Raw genomic sequence first — 18,352 nt, forward strand, 5'->3', positions numbered from 1 at the left:
GGGTTTTTTTGGGGGGGGGGGAGAAAATTGAGCTACATTATGGGTACATTTTTTTTCTTTTTTTGCTCAGAAACGGACGCATCTTATAAATAGGTCTGTTACTGAACTAAAAACACTATAAAGGTAAATAATGAATTTGCAAGATTGAAAACTTAACTGCATTTTATAAAAGTCGCGTCTTTGTTCTTATACAGTTCATGTTCATGCAACGAAATAAGAAATTATTTGGAGTCTTGGGCGCTTTAAGCAACAAATGACATTTATCGAAATGGAATCGCCCACAACTAACCTATAAAAGATAACAATTATGTCACCATCTGCTTCACTTAACTGATGAAACATCTCTGATGAGCAAATGTTTATAGTTGCTTTAAACAATTGCATTTATGAAAAACAGTGTATAAATCTATCTTGACATCTATAAATATCAAATTCCCCCCCCCCCCCCTCCCACTTCAACGAAAATAAACTATTTAATCAAATCGAATCAAAGTCTATTTTACATTTCATATAATTACTTGAAATCAGTTCCATTAGTTGCGTTTTGAATTATTTTTATACAGAAGATTGAAGGGCTCGGGGCAGAAATGTGACAAGCCAAAAGGAGTGACTTTTCAATCAAAATTTTTATCAAAACTAAAATTGAAATGAACATGACAATGGATTATGTCACTTGGAGAAAAATATCTGGTTTTAGTATTGCAAAATATAAAATGTATAATACCTTTGAAAAATTCTACAAATACGTTTTATAAGTTGGAAATTGGCCTACTGAAAAATTCACATCATATGGCTCATCATTCTTCAATTGTTTTCCCTTCAGGGATAAAATATGTAAATGGCGTTTATAGTTTCTATTCCTGCAATTTTTCAATTCCAAGCATCAAATTTTTTTCGATTTTATGTGCTTAAAATCATCTACATTCCTTTTTCATGTTTTGAAATACTATATTTTCAACTGAAGTTTTTGCTAGCGTTTATAAACACCAAAATTTTAGAAAAGATTTAAAAAAAAAAAAAATCCTGAATACTCTCCACAACAACTGTAACTCCCCACATTTTCAGACTTTAATTTTACTATTGAAACTACTATTTGATATTCTATCCCTCTGCTAAACACTTTTTATTTTTAAGAACAATTGAATTTTTGAAAAAAAAAAATCTGGACTCAAGCGCAAAAAATGGTTGAAATGCATAAACTTTACTGGTAACTTGCTAAAGTTGGAAAGGTTTGTTACTTGTTGTAGGGGCTTTTCAAGGGTTCCTCAGAAAAATCAAGTATTTTTAAGATTTTTAAAGGACTTGTTGGAAAATTAAGTACTGTTCCGGGGTCAATAGTTGGCAAAATAAAACTTAAGGATTTTCAAGGACAGTGGGAACATTCAACATAAAAAGTAGTATCTTATTCGCTCAAACAAAACCAAAGCGAAATGTGCATTTATTCTTCAAAAATTCGAAGTAAAATAAGGAAAATTTTAATATTAGCAGGACAAAGGTTAAAATACATTTTAGGAGAACTTTTAAAAACTGGGACAACTCTAACCACGAACATAAGACGTGAAGAAACAAAAATGAATGACAGAAGGATGATTTTATAAATTCAATTTACATATCTCAACCATGGATGACCATTTTTCCTGAGGAAGGAATATAACTTCAAAATAAGATTTTGTAAACTTTGTTTTTGAAATTCCTTTTTAAACAAATTAGTTGTCAACTTAGCAATAAGTTACCATCCTTAAGGAAGGGCTAAGGCCCTGGCTTAAAGTAAATTGGTTTGATGTCATAACGGGTTGTTGGTACATTGTATGTAATACTGTCTTACACTTGGTTTGCTACCTAAGCTTTTACATTAATTTTCAAGTTGAACTGCATCAAGTTGTTTGCAGGCTCTCAATGGTAAGCTAAATTAATTTTGGCTACCAGATTTTTGGTAATCTCAGTTTCAATGAGAGAACGTCTGCCGTCAGCTTGCTTATTGACCAATCCAGACTGATGAGACCATAACAAAGACAAAACAGCAACCTGTGGATCTTTTACCGTACTGTCGGTATACTGCATGTAGTTGTCATTAGCTCATATTTGACAATTATTTATTTTCATCCTTTTCTTTTTCAAGTCCACACCTTTAAGTAGTTTTTCTGCGTGAGGAAACTGTTGCAGAGTTTTAAATTGGTAGACTGGTCAAAAATCTGCCTTATTTAAAAATTTTTGCTACCAGATTTTCGGTAAAAATAATTTATGTATTATCAAAAAATTTAAATGAAAAAACATAAAACACCTGATATTGCTAACCATGTATTATATATAAATTTATAAAGATAATGCATTAAGTAAACACCAAAACAAAAACATGATAAAAGTAATTTATTTTGCATTTTAATAGCAAATACTTTACTGATATTTAGAATATTCTTATAGTACAGTGAATTACAGAGCAGGAAAATAGTTTTTTTTAACGAAAAAAATAACAAAAATTCATAAAACATTTTTGAATTTGTTTTTAATAAAATTCTGAAAAAAATAACAACAATGAAAATTATAAATACATTTTCTTTCAAAATACCATATACGCTCATTTTAGGAACATTTTGTATGCATAATGTAACAACTATTTTGAAAACACATCGCAAGAACTTTAGACATTAATCATTTTTCATATTTTCTACGCTAAGATATAAATGAGTATGAGAAAAATCTTAAAAAAAAAAAAAAAAATGAAGCATTTTAATTGAATACAGTAAAAATGAGAGTGTTGAAATTGCACTTGAAATCCAGGACTGAGATCATTTTACTTTTCAATAAAAATCTATAAAAATATATAGTACAACAAAATAAAGAAAGTAATAAAACTGTCAATTTCTTTCAAATTGCCTTTAAAAATATTTCAATTTACTTTCTGTAAAATTAGAAATAACAGTTGAAAAAAAAATTATATATATGAAAGTAAGTACAGTCAGACACTGATTTAACAAAACCATTGGGACTGTTAACTTCATTTTGTTACATAAGGTTTTTACATGAAATTTCAGTTAAGTACAAAATGGTAACTTTTATAAACGGGAGCATTACTGTAAAAACATATTAGAATAAATCCATCTACAAATTTGCTTTTACTAACAATTCAGGCAATGGATGGAAAGTTATTTGCCAGACTAAAGTTTGATAACCTTTATTTTAGTAATTGAAGCTTGACGATTTTTTCTGTTCTTGGCTTGAAAGATATATTTTTATAATATTATAAGGAAAACAAAGATAATTGCTTAAAGTAAAATTAATACCAGTGAAATTAATACAATTACAATTATTATATAAAATCACTTCTGAAAGAAAAACTGTGCAAGTAAACATTGCACAAGCACACACAAACATGCACAAAGAAAAAAAAAATCTAATGAAAGGAATGCTTTTTTCCCAACAAAGAAAAAAAGAAAGAAATTAATCTGTGTGTGTGTGACAAAAACTATTCTATGAAAATTTGGTCCCATTGCTTTATAACAAGCACTGCAAGGAAATATTTGAAAAAAAAATCAGCATTTCACAATTTTTATGCATGGAGTTTAAATCATTTTATGTATGTACTTCAATTTAAATTTTAAATTGAAATTACCATAATAATCATAACATAAAACTGACATGAACACATCAACCAAAGTTATAAACAAACAAAAACTCTTTTCTTAATAAAATAGTAAAGGATTTGATTGAGGAACAATGAAAAATAGTGACGTGCGGTTCGCCCAAGCAAACCACACAATGCTTGGGCACTCCTAAAAAGAAACAGCAAAAAAAAAAAACAATGTAAAAATCTTTCAAATTTTCAAAATTATTTTGAATTCAAATTATGTTTTTCGCAATCACGAGTTGGGGCAGGGCCCTACTCATTGGTTACTACCCCACTGACTTGTTTCAAGAAACGGTTCATGTCCTCCCAAGCCTGTCCCTCCTCTTGAGCGGTTACGTGTGCATAGTTGTGTATGTGTAGGCTTGTTGTATGCATGTGTGTAAAGGCGAGGGTGTGTATGTGTGTGAGTGTGTATATGTATGAGCGTGCGTTTAGGCCATGGACGCAACAGACCAGGAGAATCGGCTACCAAGGAGTCGCGCCGGACCTGCACCTATAGAGGACGGTGGTGTTGAAAAAGGAACCACAACATAATGAACGGTCAAATGAAAACAATTAGCAATCGTGATTGCTCAAAAAAAAAAAAAAAAACGCTCATTGAGGACAAGAAATATGAATATGGTGCGCATTTTCTGTTCCACAAAACGAGTAAAACCTACGAGTAGCTCGATCGAGATCTCTCATGTACATCTCTCTTAGCTGGCAAACAGCAAACCCCAAGAATTCAACAAAACAAATCCATGCAGAAACATGAATGGTGGATTGTTGCCGTGACAACCCATGTCACCCTAGCTTCTACCCAGTGAGAGGAGACTGGCAAACACGAGCGTTTTATGGCGCCAATTCAAGCAGGCTTGGTTTGCTTGGGCAGACTGCACATCACTGATGAAGAATAGCTTTATGTTGAAAATGAAAACATATGGATGAGAGAAATAAATGTTTACTTTTTGTTACAATTTATTTATCAATAGGATATAATTTAATGGAAAAAACATAAATGATAGTCTGTATTTGATTCACAGCTAGACGGGATCAGTTAGTCACTGAAATCCAGGCATTCTTCAAGTGTTTTGGGTCATTTCAGTTTTCACTGATTTTCAAGCAGCAACAATTCAAATTAGGAAAGGAAAAAAAAATATCAAACAATTTTTTTTAATGAAAAACGTATTTTTTTACTGCTATTATTTTCTAAAAAGGTTTAAAGGAGCATATACCAAGCAGCATTTTTTGCGTTCATTTTGCAATTAACTCATTTTTACTCTAATGTTTGGTTTGCTTGGGCAGACTGCACATCACTTGGGCAGAATTAAACAACAATTATTGCACTGAACACTTTCTCATGTGATCTGAGTAGATTCAAACATTTGAATGTTTGATTTTGGACCTAGGGTGTAAGTCTCTGCTTAGCATGAAAAAATTTCCATAAGAAAATATCTGCACAAAAATGATTTTGCTCATTCAGAGCAGGGTTTTGCACGCAGAGAATTTCATGCACTGGGCAGAGACTAAAGCCCCTGATGTAGCCACTTAGTAACCAGAAAAGTCTCCCTAAATACACTTTATAACGGAAAAAAAAAAAATCAATTCAATCAAGGATTGTCACAATGAAGTTTAAACAAGGATAGTAACATAAAGCTGTTGCCCAATAAATGATTACATAAAATGTTTAGTCAATAGATATGCTTCCTTCACATCAATCTGCAATCTACTTGTGCATCAAGTGCAGAACATGCTCTTCCTCCCATTTGATCGAAATGGCTATTTAAAATGAACCTAATGTAAGGGTTTTAGTCATACCATTTGTAGCTTTAACAAAAATTGATAAACAATACCTGCATAATTATGTCCAAGTCTTAATAGTTGAACCCCAAAACAGCACTGTCTTAGTTAAAATAGTAGACAACACAAAAATAGCATTGTCTACAATCACTAAAATTTGAGATTTTTTAAGAAATATGCAAGAACTTATGTAAATTTTTCATTATTATGAGTTACTGCAGTTGATTCAAAGATATTGTTAAACCAAGCAGAAACATTATTATTCTAAAGTTTAATTTTATGATTTTTTTTTTCTGTACAAACGAAGAGAAAATCTCATACCCTGAAACATCTGTATGTTTGAGTTGTACTTTTGCTGATTGGCATTTTTTTTTAGTTTCATCAAATTCTTAAAATTTTTAAAACAAATTAATAAGTTTCCCTCAAGTAATACATAATCAACTTAAAAAGCCTTCAGCTGTTAACCTTATGGTAAACAACAGCCATGTACCTTGATAAAATGCAATTTGTGGCAGAGCAAAGGGGCAAATTCTAATGCAGTAGTTTCCGTAGATTAAGGACTTTTATGATCCCCCCCCCCCCCTCCTTCCAAGAAAATAAATTTTGGCTTCCTTAGGGCATGCAATGATTTGCAATTTCATACAATGAACACGTTTAATTAGAGTCACGTAGCTATTTCCTTTTAGTTGCTAATTGATCATATAATTTGACAAAGCACAGAGCAGATGGCAAGACCAGGGCGTAATATATGTATGAGCCTCAGGAGCAGCAGACCTTAGACAATCTTGTCTCCATCACAAATTGATGTTTATTTGATCTGTTGCAAATAAAATAATATATTTACTACTTAAGCACTTTGTTATTATTTATTAAAAACCATTGTTAAATTATTATTTAACCACAGGTGGCAATATAGGTATGTGACACAGGAGGGCTTTGAGACAGAACAGAAACCCCAAATGCAGACTGAAAATTGAACAATACTTATTCTTCACCATGTGTTAATCATGCCCTGGGAAAGATGCAGATGAACCTTGATGCAACTTGTTTAAGAGACCCGTAACAGATGCGCTTTGTGGATGGCTTAAACAGTGATTGGAGTCTTACTAAATTTAGGAATTAGCCATAAAAAGTTTCAATCAACTTTGCAGAGGAAGTATAAAAAATTTTGTGAAAGTTAAAACACTCTAACTCATGAGGAATTTTAAACTGTAAGTCAGCTAGTTTTCTTTTCACTAGCTCATTTTGTTCTATCATACCCTACTTTTAATGCTAGACCTAACAATTGGAAAACATGCAAGGTGAGAGAAGAGCAAACAATCAATGATAAAACATTGAAATTTTTTTAAAACTTTCAGTTCAAACCAACCTTAAGTGAAATAGAAGACTTATCTTTCACCAAAAAAAAAAAAAGTTAGAGATGCTGGTAAGATAAAGCTAAAGCAAAATAGTATGTAATTTTAATGTAAACATTTGTCCTTGACTCTAAAAATATCTTAAAACTCAAGGTTATTAACACCATTATTTAAATACAAGAATAATATTCCACAGAATAATCGAAATCTTTATGGATCAAATACATAAAAAATGCTGAATGGGAAGAATATTCAAGATTTTGATAGGTCTTACAATCGTTTTAGCTTGTATAATTTGCTTTAAATTATTGTTTTCATAAGAATTTCAACTAAAGACATAAGAAATCTAAAAAATTAAATCTCTAAATAGATGTTTTGGTAGGGATATTTAAAAGCACCATTTAAAATATAAAATCCCCCCCCCCCCCCGTTATTTTAAAAATAGTACATCGCTAATCATTGAGGCAAAGTTTTCTACTGAAACAGTGACTGTCAAAGTAAAATTTTAAAATAAACATTCAACAGCAACAATTTTTTAACAATGACTTGATATAAATAGGTAACACATATGAAGTAATTAAAAGTTAATACTAAATGGAAGACTACAACATTAAGACTATTGTCATTCTTGAAGTCCATAAAGCTTTCTTTCAAATAAGGCAGTATCACAAATATATCAATTGTAGTAATAAAATACTTTTTATAAAACAAAAATTTGGTTATGATAAATCGGCACTGTCAATAATCTTCTTCTGAAGCTCTACCATTTCTTTTTTCAAAGAATCAAGGCATTCTTGTAAATTGTTGAGAGGCCTAAAACATAATGATTAAAAGAATTATTAAACTCACATTTGGTACAATGACAAAAAACCATCATCATAAAAACCACGACCAACTAAAAAGAATAACTTGAATATTATTGTAAAACTAGTACAGTGGAATCCGCTTAATTGGACCACCAGTTAATCGAACTAGTCACTTATTTGGATCAAATCTTAAAGAACCAAAACAAATATCAAAATACAAGCCTATTATTATGTGCTTATTGGGACCACAAATCCGTTTAATCAGACCAAGGAACATCAGAACAAATTGGAAAAAAAATTAAAATTGCTCACTTGAAGCAAGTTTCAAGTGTGTCAACAAACTTAATAGTTAGTGCAATAAAAATTAGTAAGGGTTCTTCGTAACTTTCAATTAAACCCGGAAACATTTCCAGGAAGAAAAATGGTAAACGAAAATCCAATTTCATGGCGGCACTGTTCCAAATAAAACTAGTATGTTGTGGCCATCACGAAACTTTCTTCTATATTTTTCCTTTTTCTGATCCCTCCCCATGCTTGACAAGGAAGCAATATTCCTAACAAAAACAAAATGACACATGCAAAAACTTGACGACCATCCCAATGTCTGAATTATTGCAAAAGCAAAGCAAAGAGCGAAAATTGAAAGTTATTTTAAAAGCCTTGCTTGAATTAATTACAAATATTTTATTTGTTAACAAACATAAGATGGCAACAGTTAAAAATTTTAAATCATTGAGATAATATTTCCGATCATTTCCATACAATTAAAATCACGAGAAATACGCAGACGACAATCTATTACGATTTATCTTTCTTATTGTTGCATTAATAAAGCTATTTTTATTCACTAAAAAAATAATGATAATAAAAATAAATCAACACCTCTTGGCGTGATTGGCGCCAAAATTGAACCAAAGCCTGTTTGCATATGGATTCACATATGTTCCAAATTTCAACCAGAACGTAGCATTACTTCTTGAGATAGGGCACTCACAATGGAAAAAAAGAACGAGCGATTGCGCTAGCCCCTTTTTAGCTGTTGACACCAAAATAAAATCAGCTTTTATACCCACTAAGGGCTACTTGCCGATAAATTTTTCTTTCATTCCGTTCATTATTTCTTGAGATACAGCAGTCACAATTGACGACAAAAAACGTTCTATAGCTCAACCCCCGTTTGAGTTATTGACACCAAAATAGAATCAGCACCTGTTCCTGTTATGGCAACATATGGACAAAATTTTGTTTGATTCCGCCAGTTACTTCCTGAGGAATAGCAATCAGGCGTAACTCAAAAAACATCCCATTGCTCCACCCCCCTTGAATGAATTCGCGCCAAAAACCAATGGGCACAAGTTCACATAGGGGCACATATATGTACCAAATTTCGTTCGATTTCATGCGGTAGTTTTTGCTGTACGTTGACGTAACAGAAAGTAACTACAATTTCCACATCATTTACAAATGGGGTTTCTAGTAATCCTCTGTGCAGGGGCCGCATTTCAGCATTTCACTCGGGGGGGGGGGGGGGGGGGGGGTCGAGTTTTTTTAAATATGAATTAGCTTAGTATGGAACAAGACTCATATTGACGAACAGCAAGTAATCATGATATGGGGGAGAGATTGTATAGTTAAGGAGCATCCTAAAAAGGTATTTTTTGATATGAGATTTTTTTTTCAAAAATAGTATGTATTTTTAAAGAGTATCTATGAAAGCATACTATGCATTGAGCAGCTGAAATGTGTTTCTAACAGAAGAAAGTAATGAACATACATTAAATAGTCACACTTTTTAAAATATGAGCGTAACAATCAATTTAAAATACCAAGGCATTTTCTTGTGAAAATCATGCAGCCACACAACTGCACGGACCTCTCATAACCATCGTTACACAGAGCACACAAGAACGAGATATTTAGCTTACATGAGGAAATTAAGTCTTGAGATAAAATCAACCATGATTCTTCAGTTTTTTCTGTTCTGAAAAGGCCGGTAAAGGCTTGAATTTCTAACACTAATTCAAAAAACGGAAAAACTTGCTCTGTCTGAAAATGTGTCGAGTTTCATCAACCATTATGGAGTACCAGCCAGATTGTTTTTCTTGAGCATTGATTTGTGATTTACGTAAATTGAATTTGCTCATTTTTTATCATTCTTCTTGACAACTTTGGGGGTGCGACCGCCCTCTCTCGACCCCCCCTATTTGCCACCCCTGCCTCTGTGACAAACTCAATACTCCACAGCATTGAGCGCGTGCTGCACGCTCAACACTTTGAAAATCATACAATAAGGGAGACATTGTACGTCACTGATTTATATGTTCCGAAAACGCCTGAACACCACCAGTGAGAGTTATAACAAGGAAAACCACCCATGCAGAAATGAAAGTAGGTGCTTTCCCATTATTTCTTTTAAAACAATATTGGCTGTGCAGCAAAGGATCATTTTGAATAAAGGTTTTAATTCAATACGGCACAGGCAATCTGAAATTACTGGATGTTTGTAAAGACAAAAACACCCTAAAGGCTCCTTGAAAAATGATACTACGTGTTTATAGGGGAGGGGGGGGGGGGGGCACAAAATTGTGAATTGTTGACAAGGCAGGAGGGAGGGAGTAACAAGAGGCATGCAGGGTCGACAACAGGATGTGCCAGCCTGATCGGAAACTGGGGGCTTGATCATATTTGGGGCCCGGGTCGAAATCGTAGTGTGAATATTATCAGTTTTATGGGGGAGGGGGGCAGTAAACAAACTGACAAAGGGTCCGCCTTAGCTTTGGGTTGCTTTGGAGGTGTGACATTAAGCATTTTTTGTAATAATTAGTGATGTAAAATACCCGGGTATTTATTTTTAGGGGTAAATACCTAGGGTATATACCCGGGTAAATACCCAAAATGGGTAAATACCCGGGTATTTATTTCAAAAATTTATATTCAACTAAAATACTTTTCTGTATGTATTCCATTATGTATATATACAACCAACAATATACAAAACAATAAATTTTTGCCCAAAAATTGTATTTTGATCACATATTTAAAGAATTATTGTGTGAAACAGCTTAGCAATCTAATATAATATTCACATTAAATATGTTGGATATGCCTAATCAATGTTGATAGCCAAATTTCAGATATAAAAGCCATTCTACAAAAAGTAAAAAGGTTAACTGGTTACAAAAAAAGGTCCTAGACTGGTCCTAGTCTTTTATAACCCAGTAATATGTCCCTGCATGACATCAAAATGTAACGAAATGTCGCTCAATTTATTATTACTATTTATTTACCTATATCTTATGCAGAAATTTCCTCCGAACTTAGTTCAATTGTTCAGGTGTATTCTGTATCACACACACACACACATATATATACACACACATAATATACATAAGCATTTAAAATTTTTAATCTTTTATTTTAGGGTTTATGTTTAAAAAAGAAAATAGTCACCTTTTAATACCACCTAAATTTTTTTTGCAAAATGCGCAATTACTAGGGGATTTACCCTGCCTTCGGATAAATACCCAAAAAAATATTTACCGTCCCACCCTACAGGGGAGCAAATGCAAATGAGCAAGGCAACAGAAAAGAATATTTTGATTTTTTTTTTGCTTATTAATGTGAAAACTGTTTCTATATTTTCCATGTTATCACTTAAATATCAATAAAATAAATAACACGATAGTCTTAATAACTTCTCAGTTTATTCTTCCAAACATCCCTCATACTTCCTTTTTTTCATTTATGATATGACTAACCTAGATTGTGATTTTGAAATCCTGAAATTCATAATGAGTTGCTTATACTTCTCCAATTATGACATTGAAAAGAGAGATTCTTTGGTTCACCATATGTTTCTTTCATGATTTCATCAAGTCTTTCAATAAAAAAATATTATAAACTGTGTAATACATACATGTATATATCAGTTTTACCAATTATTTCATATTTAGATTTTTAAAAAAAATCCCATTCACTTTTTTGCAATTTTTGTAAAATACCCAGTTTTTGGGTATTTATCCAGGCCTTGGGTAAATACCCGGGTAAATACCCAAAAAATATTTACCTACCCGCTGGGTATTTACCCGATCCACATCACTAGTAATAATAAATGTAATATATGATGGCATGCCATAAGGGGAGAGAAAAGGGCAAGGTGAATTGTGACACTTTATGACAAAGGGGTCATGATGAAAAAAGGTGCGGCATAAAATATCAGCTCAGTCGCCAAACACGATCGAGTGGAAGAAAACATGCATCCATACCAGTAACTCCATTCTTGCTTACCAAAATGTGGGAAAAATGATTGGATTTCAAAATTGAAGTGTGCAGAAAGAATGTGCTAAGACACATCGATCATTTAAGAATAACTAGGATAGTTCCCCTCTTTCAGACTCTCAGTTCTTAAGTGTTTATGAACACTGTATAAAGAGATCATTAAAAAAAAATCACCTGCTCTCAGACAACTGCATGCTTTTCTGAAGAAGGTTATTAATGTAAGCTTCATCAAATGATACTTCGGGATCCGGAATATTCAAGTGAAGAACAGGTCCGTTGCCAGATGTCTTATTCTCAACTCTGAGAATACCTTTTGCCTACAAAGAGAATACTAAGCATTATCATCCAACATACAGAGACCCCCCACCCCTAAGAATCAATGGGAACCAGAAAGATTTATTTGGTAAATGAAAAAGTGAGAGCAGTTTTGGGAGAGAACTTGAGAAGTTTCTTTCTAAACTGGAAATAAATTAAAACTGGTCATGCTGGCAAATTCGACTCCTGAAGCAATAAACTACAACAAACATTATAGAAACATCAAAACATTTTACTCAATGTACAGGGAAATTGGAAAACTTTAGTTGTCACCTGCAAGAATACTTCACATCGAAAATAAAACAATTTTGGAAAACATTGTATTAAAAAAAAATCCTTTTTAAAATGAAAGATTTTAATAGTGTAGTACATTGAATAAAATTTTAAAACATTATTTGAACAAAAAAAGTTTTCTTTATTATCCGCAAAATCATATAATTTGCAAAGTCTTTGGTCCTAAGCTGTGCAGATAAGATACATTGTACTTCATTAGTTTTAACGGGTTATGCAATTATCCCAATTAAAATCAATGTTGTAGTTGAAAAAAAAAAGAAAAAAAAACTTGGCAGGAACTTATCATTTTATATGGTAGGTAGGTGTCATGGTAGGCAGATTTTTATTACGTTAAAAAATAAATAAAAAGGCCAGTTTAGGTACTCAGTCAGCTTTAAGTTAAAAAACAGTATATTTTCTTCAAAGGTAATTTGAAACCAATTCACATTAAAATTTCCATTATTTTTACAACAACAAAGCAAATAATTCGAGGAACAGGATCCTTCCCTCCCCCATTCAATTCCAACTACAGCACTGATTAAAAATACCTGTTAAAATATAAAATAAGGTACCTCCAACTCAGTTAACTTGGATTTCAAGGCTTTCCTCAGCTCAATAACCTTTGATTGATAGTTGAATTTTTCTTCCCTGGTTTTACTAAGCTCTATTTTGATACTTTCTAGCTCCATTTCTAGTGACTGAAAGAGAAAAAAGTATTAGATTAATACTACGCACCAACTGCTGAAAGTCAAAACAGTGCAATTATTTGTTAAACTGTAAATGAAGAAAGTAAAACTTATGTAAATATTCTACTCTAATGAACATTAGGGGGGACAACAAGAATTTTTATGGGGTGGGAGGAGGTTTATACAACTGCTGAATGAACATTAACAAACTAAGATCCATAACATGGATAGAAACTGAGGGTCCTAGGAGGGGTGAGCTAAACTAAATATATATATATACATTATACAATTTAATGTCTAACTCATAGGTAGCACAATGGCAAGTGTACTAAACAACAAGAAACTCAAACGAATATTAACAATGTAAATTGAAAACCATGTAAATAGGAAAAGTTGAACAATATGAACATTAAGATAAATTAATAGAATTGGCAGTGACTGCTACGGTTACCAAAGAGCTGGAGCAGTTGGCAGTTACTGCCCATTCCATTAATTATCTTAATGTTCATATTGTTCAACTTTTTCTATTTACACAGTTTTCAATTAACATTGTTAATATTCTTTTGGGGTTTCTTGTTGTTGGTTAGTACACTTGTCATTATGCTACCTAGAAGTACGACATTAAATTCTATAGTATATGTATACTTTAATACTTTAGCTGCATTTGCACTGTATAAATGTAGAATATTTCACTTCAAGTTTTAATTACATATATATATATATATATATATATATATATATATATATAATAATAAAAGTGAAATATATATATATATATATATATATATATATATATATATATATATATAATAAAAGTGAAAAATATTGAAAAGACCACAGCAAAATCCCATAGATGCGCAACGGACGACTAGCATGTTTATGGAGTGCTTTGGATATGGATTTGTTTTTTTTACTTTTATGTTGATAACTGGAAAGAATTCTGTCATGTTGAACATCGAAATGGTTTTTTATAAATGGATCTCAAGGTAAAATAATTTTGTTATTGGCAGGTACTGTCCCGTGGATTATCGGAACTTGTTTTCCTAATTAGGTGAGGCGAAACCTCTTACTTTTAGTTTTAGGTTTGAGCTCTTGTTTATTGTTCATAGTTTAGCATGTGGTGCATTTGCCCAATGTTACTCTATATTGCATGTACTGAAGCTTAAACATTCTCTTTTAGTTCATAGTTAAAAAATTTTGGTCTTTTGACCATATTTAATGAATCCTCCACGGCTGATGAGCTCTGGATTCATACTTTATCTTTTCCTATTTAATATCTATTTGCAATTTTCCTTTTTATCATCATTTTTATATAATTTGTTTAATATTTGGAATTTGGCTTGCTTATATATATATATATATATATATATATATATATATATATATATATATATATATATATACACACATATATATCCTGTGATACATAAGCATGCACAAAACTTTAGAATTAGAGATACCATTGATCTAGGGATCAAGGACTTTAAATTATTCCCCGGAAATGGGGTTTCAGGTGTAAATCCACAGAAACTTGTTAGGCATACTATAAGCAATTTTAAACCATCTGTGGTTTGATAGAAGTACACTTAAAATAAAAAAAGTATTGCCGGTTTTCTAGCATTCAGTTGTTTTGGCTAATGAGAGAATAGTTATGCCATGATAAGATTGCAGATGAACTGGAAGCAGAAACAGAAAACTTAATTTTTCAGTAGGTACAATGAGAAAGATACCTGCAAGCAGTAAAAACTTTATTGTTTGCGCACTCTCGCTGATCCGACCTGCCACAAGTTGAAGTGCTCTGTTTCTGCTTCCAGTTCACCTGCTGTCTCTCTGTGGGGCCTTAAGACCCTTCTGACCCTCCCCCCATTCACTCAATAATTAAGGCTGCAATGCTGATTCCCCTGAAGAATACGTCTTCAGAAAAAGTGTAACTTTTTTTTCTGAAAAAGAAACTTTGCCCAAAATATTTAAAAGAAAGAAAAATATAATACAAAATCTTTATTAATAATAAAGCTGAAAGTCTATGCCTCTGGATCTCTGTATGTCTGTTACGTGCATTGCCCCTAGACCTTACGGCCGATTTTCAGGAAATTTGGCACAAAGTTTGTAACATAGGGGTGAGCACTTCGAAGTGATTTTTTGAAAATTTGATTTTGTTCTTTTTCTATTCCAATTTTAAGAACATTTTACCGAACAAATTATCATAACGTGGAAGAGTAAATTACCAGATTATCATAATGAGGAACCGTAACATGGGCGATCAAATGAACATAGCAAATTGTCGAGAAATTCGTCATCCATTATTTGTAAATATACAGGCGAACCAAATGACCTTTAAATTTTCTACTACGGGCAAAGCCGTGCAGGTACCGTTAGTAAATAATAAAATTTAAAAAAAACAGGGCAGGGTTTGTGGATTTTTGATATATTATGAATTTGAAGTTACATTATATATATCGGAATCATTTTCAAATACTTTATCAAGAAAACAAAAAGATACACATATCTATTTCATGTTTATCTCTCTCTACATCTTCAGAGCACGAGAAAATTCTGCTTGATTTCTACAGACACTTTTCAAAACTAAGTCTTGTTTACATACTTGCACCCAAATTATTATTCAAATAAGTATAACATTACAAAAGGTGGCACGAAGGCATCCTGTAATCATCACACTGCATCACTGAAGGAAAGAAGGGAACATTTGAAAAAATAGAAGTTCTTTCATTTCTTTTTTATTTTTTCGAATATTTTTTTATACACTAAACTTTCAAAATTAGGCTACTGTCTGACCTGTATGGAAAGACATCCGTTTTACAGCCGGAAATGGACAAATCTATTATTTTTTACCGATGTCAGCTTTTGCAGAAGCAGTCTCACTCAAATGAGCAGAACATGCGCATCCAGGGTTCATACCCTTTAGGCAGAAAAAAATTCAAGCACTTTTCAAGTACTTTTCAAGGTAAAAAATTTTGTTTTCAAGGCAATATCATAAATTTGTACTAAAAATATTGTATGCAGATTTCATTTACTACAAACACATAGAAATAAGGCAATAATACAAAAAAGTATAGGGAAACAAAATTGCTTTTTCTACAACGAGAGACGCTTTGATGAAAGATCTACTGCGTTGAAAGTTTTTCTGAAAATGTTTGAAAAGTTTGGTCATAAAGAGAAGCAGATACCAAGAGGTTTAATTTTGAGGTTTTTCAAAGCTTGCAGCAGTCAGAGGTTTGTATATTTTCTAGAATCAGCAAATTAATACTTTAAAGAAAAACCTTTCATAAGTGCTTTTAACTTTTATGGGAAGAAACTAAAATACCCAAGTTCAATGGCATTGCCAGAGAGGAGTTTTTTAAGTCACTCCCCCCCCCCATTTCAACATTTATTTCCAATATCTATACAGTGGTTTATTACAATAGAAGGGCGGTTAGGACAAAACACTACCCAGCAAGTTATTTCAGTTTGCACGATTAAGTTCTAAAAATATTACGTTTGCAAATCATTTATAAGTATGCAAATCAATTATTCGTATGTATTTATTAGCTGTTCAGCCAATAAGGCATTTCAACTGTCCTCGAGTAAATTTAAAAATTAGGAAGTAAGAAAAGTTTATGAAAGTCCACAGTTCAGTCTCTACACCTCAAAATATACAAAAGCAGCTTAAGTAGTGATAAATACTCTGAATGCAAACTTGAGCCTATTCAGCTTTCATTGATTAACTTGTAATAGACAATAAATGTGCAAGTTCAGATTTATAGAGCCATATTTCGAAATTGAAAAGATTCACAAGAAGTTGACATATATTATGACAAAAGTAGTTTTATTTTGGGGAAAAAAATGGGTTATTGTTGAAATTAGAATTTAAACTTAGAAAGGCAATAATATTCAGGTGTAATTGTAATTTGTGAGTTCATAAAAAATTACCTGAAAGTTTCAAAGAGCAAAATGGGGTGAGGGGGGGGGGGGAATAATTTTTAAAACTAAGACCCTATTACTTGAATATACATATGTACAACAATAACTTTTGCTATGCATACAATTCATAAAATAGTTTATAAGTCAAAATATTCTGCATAGAAATACCATGCTCAGTGCCTGTTGACAATCAGCAACAGGCACTGGGCGTAGCTAGGCTGGTACTGGTCAATTTGTTAAATCCAAATGAAGATGAATGACCCTCCTTAAGCTATCTACCCCTTTGCTGATTAAAGCCTCTTTCAGTAAGCTCCAAGTACCCACAACCTTAATAAAATAGTAATTTTGAACATTTGAGGAAAAGGGGAAATTGGAGATATAGGGAGGTAAAAGCATAAAAACGAGCACTACTGGATTTCATATGAATAATGATAACACAACCATCCCTGTTATAGACCTTATTTATTTTAGCAGACATAAAAAAATGATGTACTTATAAATAAAATTATATAAATCAACTTTATATTTAAAATACAAACTTTAAGTTAATTTGTTAGGTGCTCAACTGCTGAAATTTAATTTTTTTTTTTTAATCTGTTATGACCAAAAATTAGGTAAAGATAATCATTCAAAATTGCGAGAATAAATAAGCAAATAATTGAATAAGACCAAGGTAATAAATTCTTTAACTCTTTAGTTATTAAAATAAAAAATAAAATAAGCTAATCTGATGTAGCAGTGTCAAAATAACTACTAATTGCCAAAAACATAAAAATATTTACAAAATGCAAAAGGATTGAAATCTCAAACAAGGGAAGCAAATTTTCGCGAATTAAGTTTAATGTTGTCATGTTTCCCATAAAATAAACTTATATTTTACTGAAATTAAACATAAAATATGCTAATCTACGGTAGCAAATATGAAAATAACAACCGATTAGTGAATATATTTAAATATTTGCAAGATGCAAAAAGATTGAAATTTCAAACACGAGAAGCAATTTTTCGCAAAGTCTGAGCTCGTTCGACGTGGCATGTTTCCCATGAAATAAATTTATTTGTTTTTTATTAAAATTAAACAAAAAATATACTAATCTAAGGTAGCATATGCGAAACTAACATTTGATTAGCCAAAATATTTAAATATTTGCAGGATGCAAAAAGATTGAAATTTCAAACACCAGAGCAATTTTCCGCGAAACCCGATTAAGTTCAATGTTGTCATGGTTTCCAAATTAATTTCTTTGTTAATTAATGAAATTAAACAAAAAGTAAACTAATCTAAGGTACCATATGTCAAAATATCTTTCGGTTGTA

At 31.9% G+C, this 18,352-nt stretch overlaps 2 protein-coding genes across 2 annotated transcripts in view; one reads left to right on the top strand and one right to left on the bottom strand.

The window, feature by feature from the left end:
• Positions 1–18,352, top strand: part of LOC129221481 (uncharacterized) — a 317,098-nt gene that overhangs the window by 295,579 nt on the left and 3,167 nt on the right. The gene's annotated exons all lie outside the window — the stretch shown is intronic.
• The window catches only part of LOC129220839 (golgin subfamily A member 3-like), a 32,269-nt gene continuing 21,146 nt past the window's right edge, over positions 7,230–18,352 (bottom strand). The window contains exons 8-10 of the mRNA XM_054855270.1: positions 13,004–13,129; positions 12,018–12,160; positions 7,230–7,572 (exon numbers count right to left, since the gene is read on the bottom strand). Coding sequence (XP_054711245.1) covers positions 7,479–7,572; positions 12,018–12,160; positions 13,004–13,129 — 363 coding nt within the window. The 3' untranslated portion in view covers positions 7,230–7,478. The remainder of the gene's footprint in view (positions 7,573–12,017; positions 12,161–13,003; positions 13,130–18,352) is intronic.

This window comes from Uloborus diversus, chromosome 4 (genome assembly GCF_026930045.1).
Source record: "Uloborus diversus isolate 005 chromosome 4, Udiv.v.3.1, whole genome shotgun sequence".
Lineage (NCBI taxonomy): Eukaryota > Metazoa > Arthropoda > Arachnida > Araneae > Uloboridae > Uloborus > Uloborus diversus.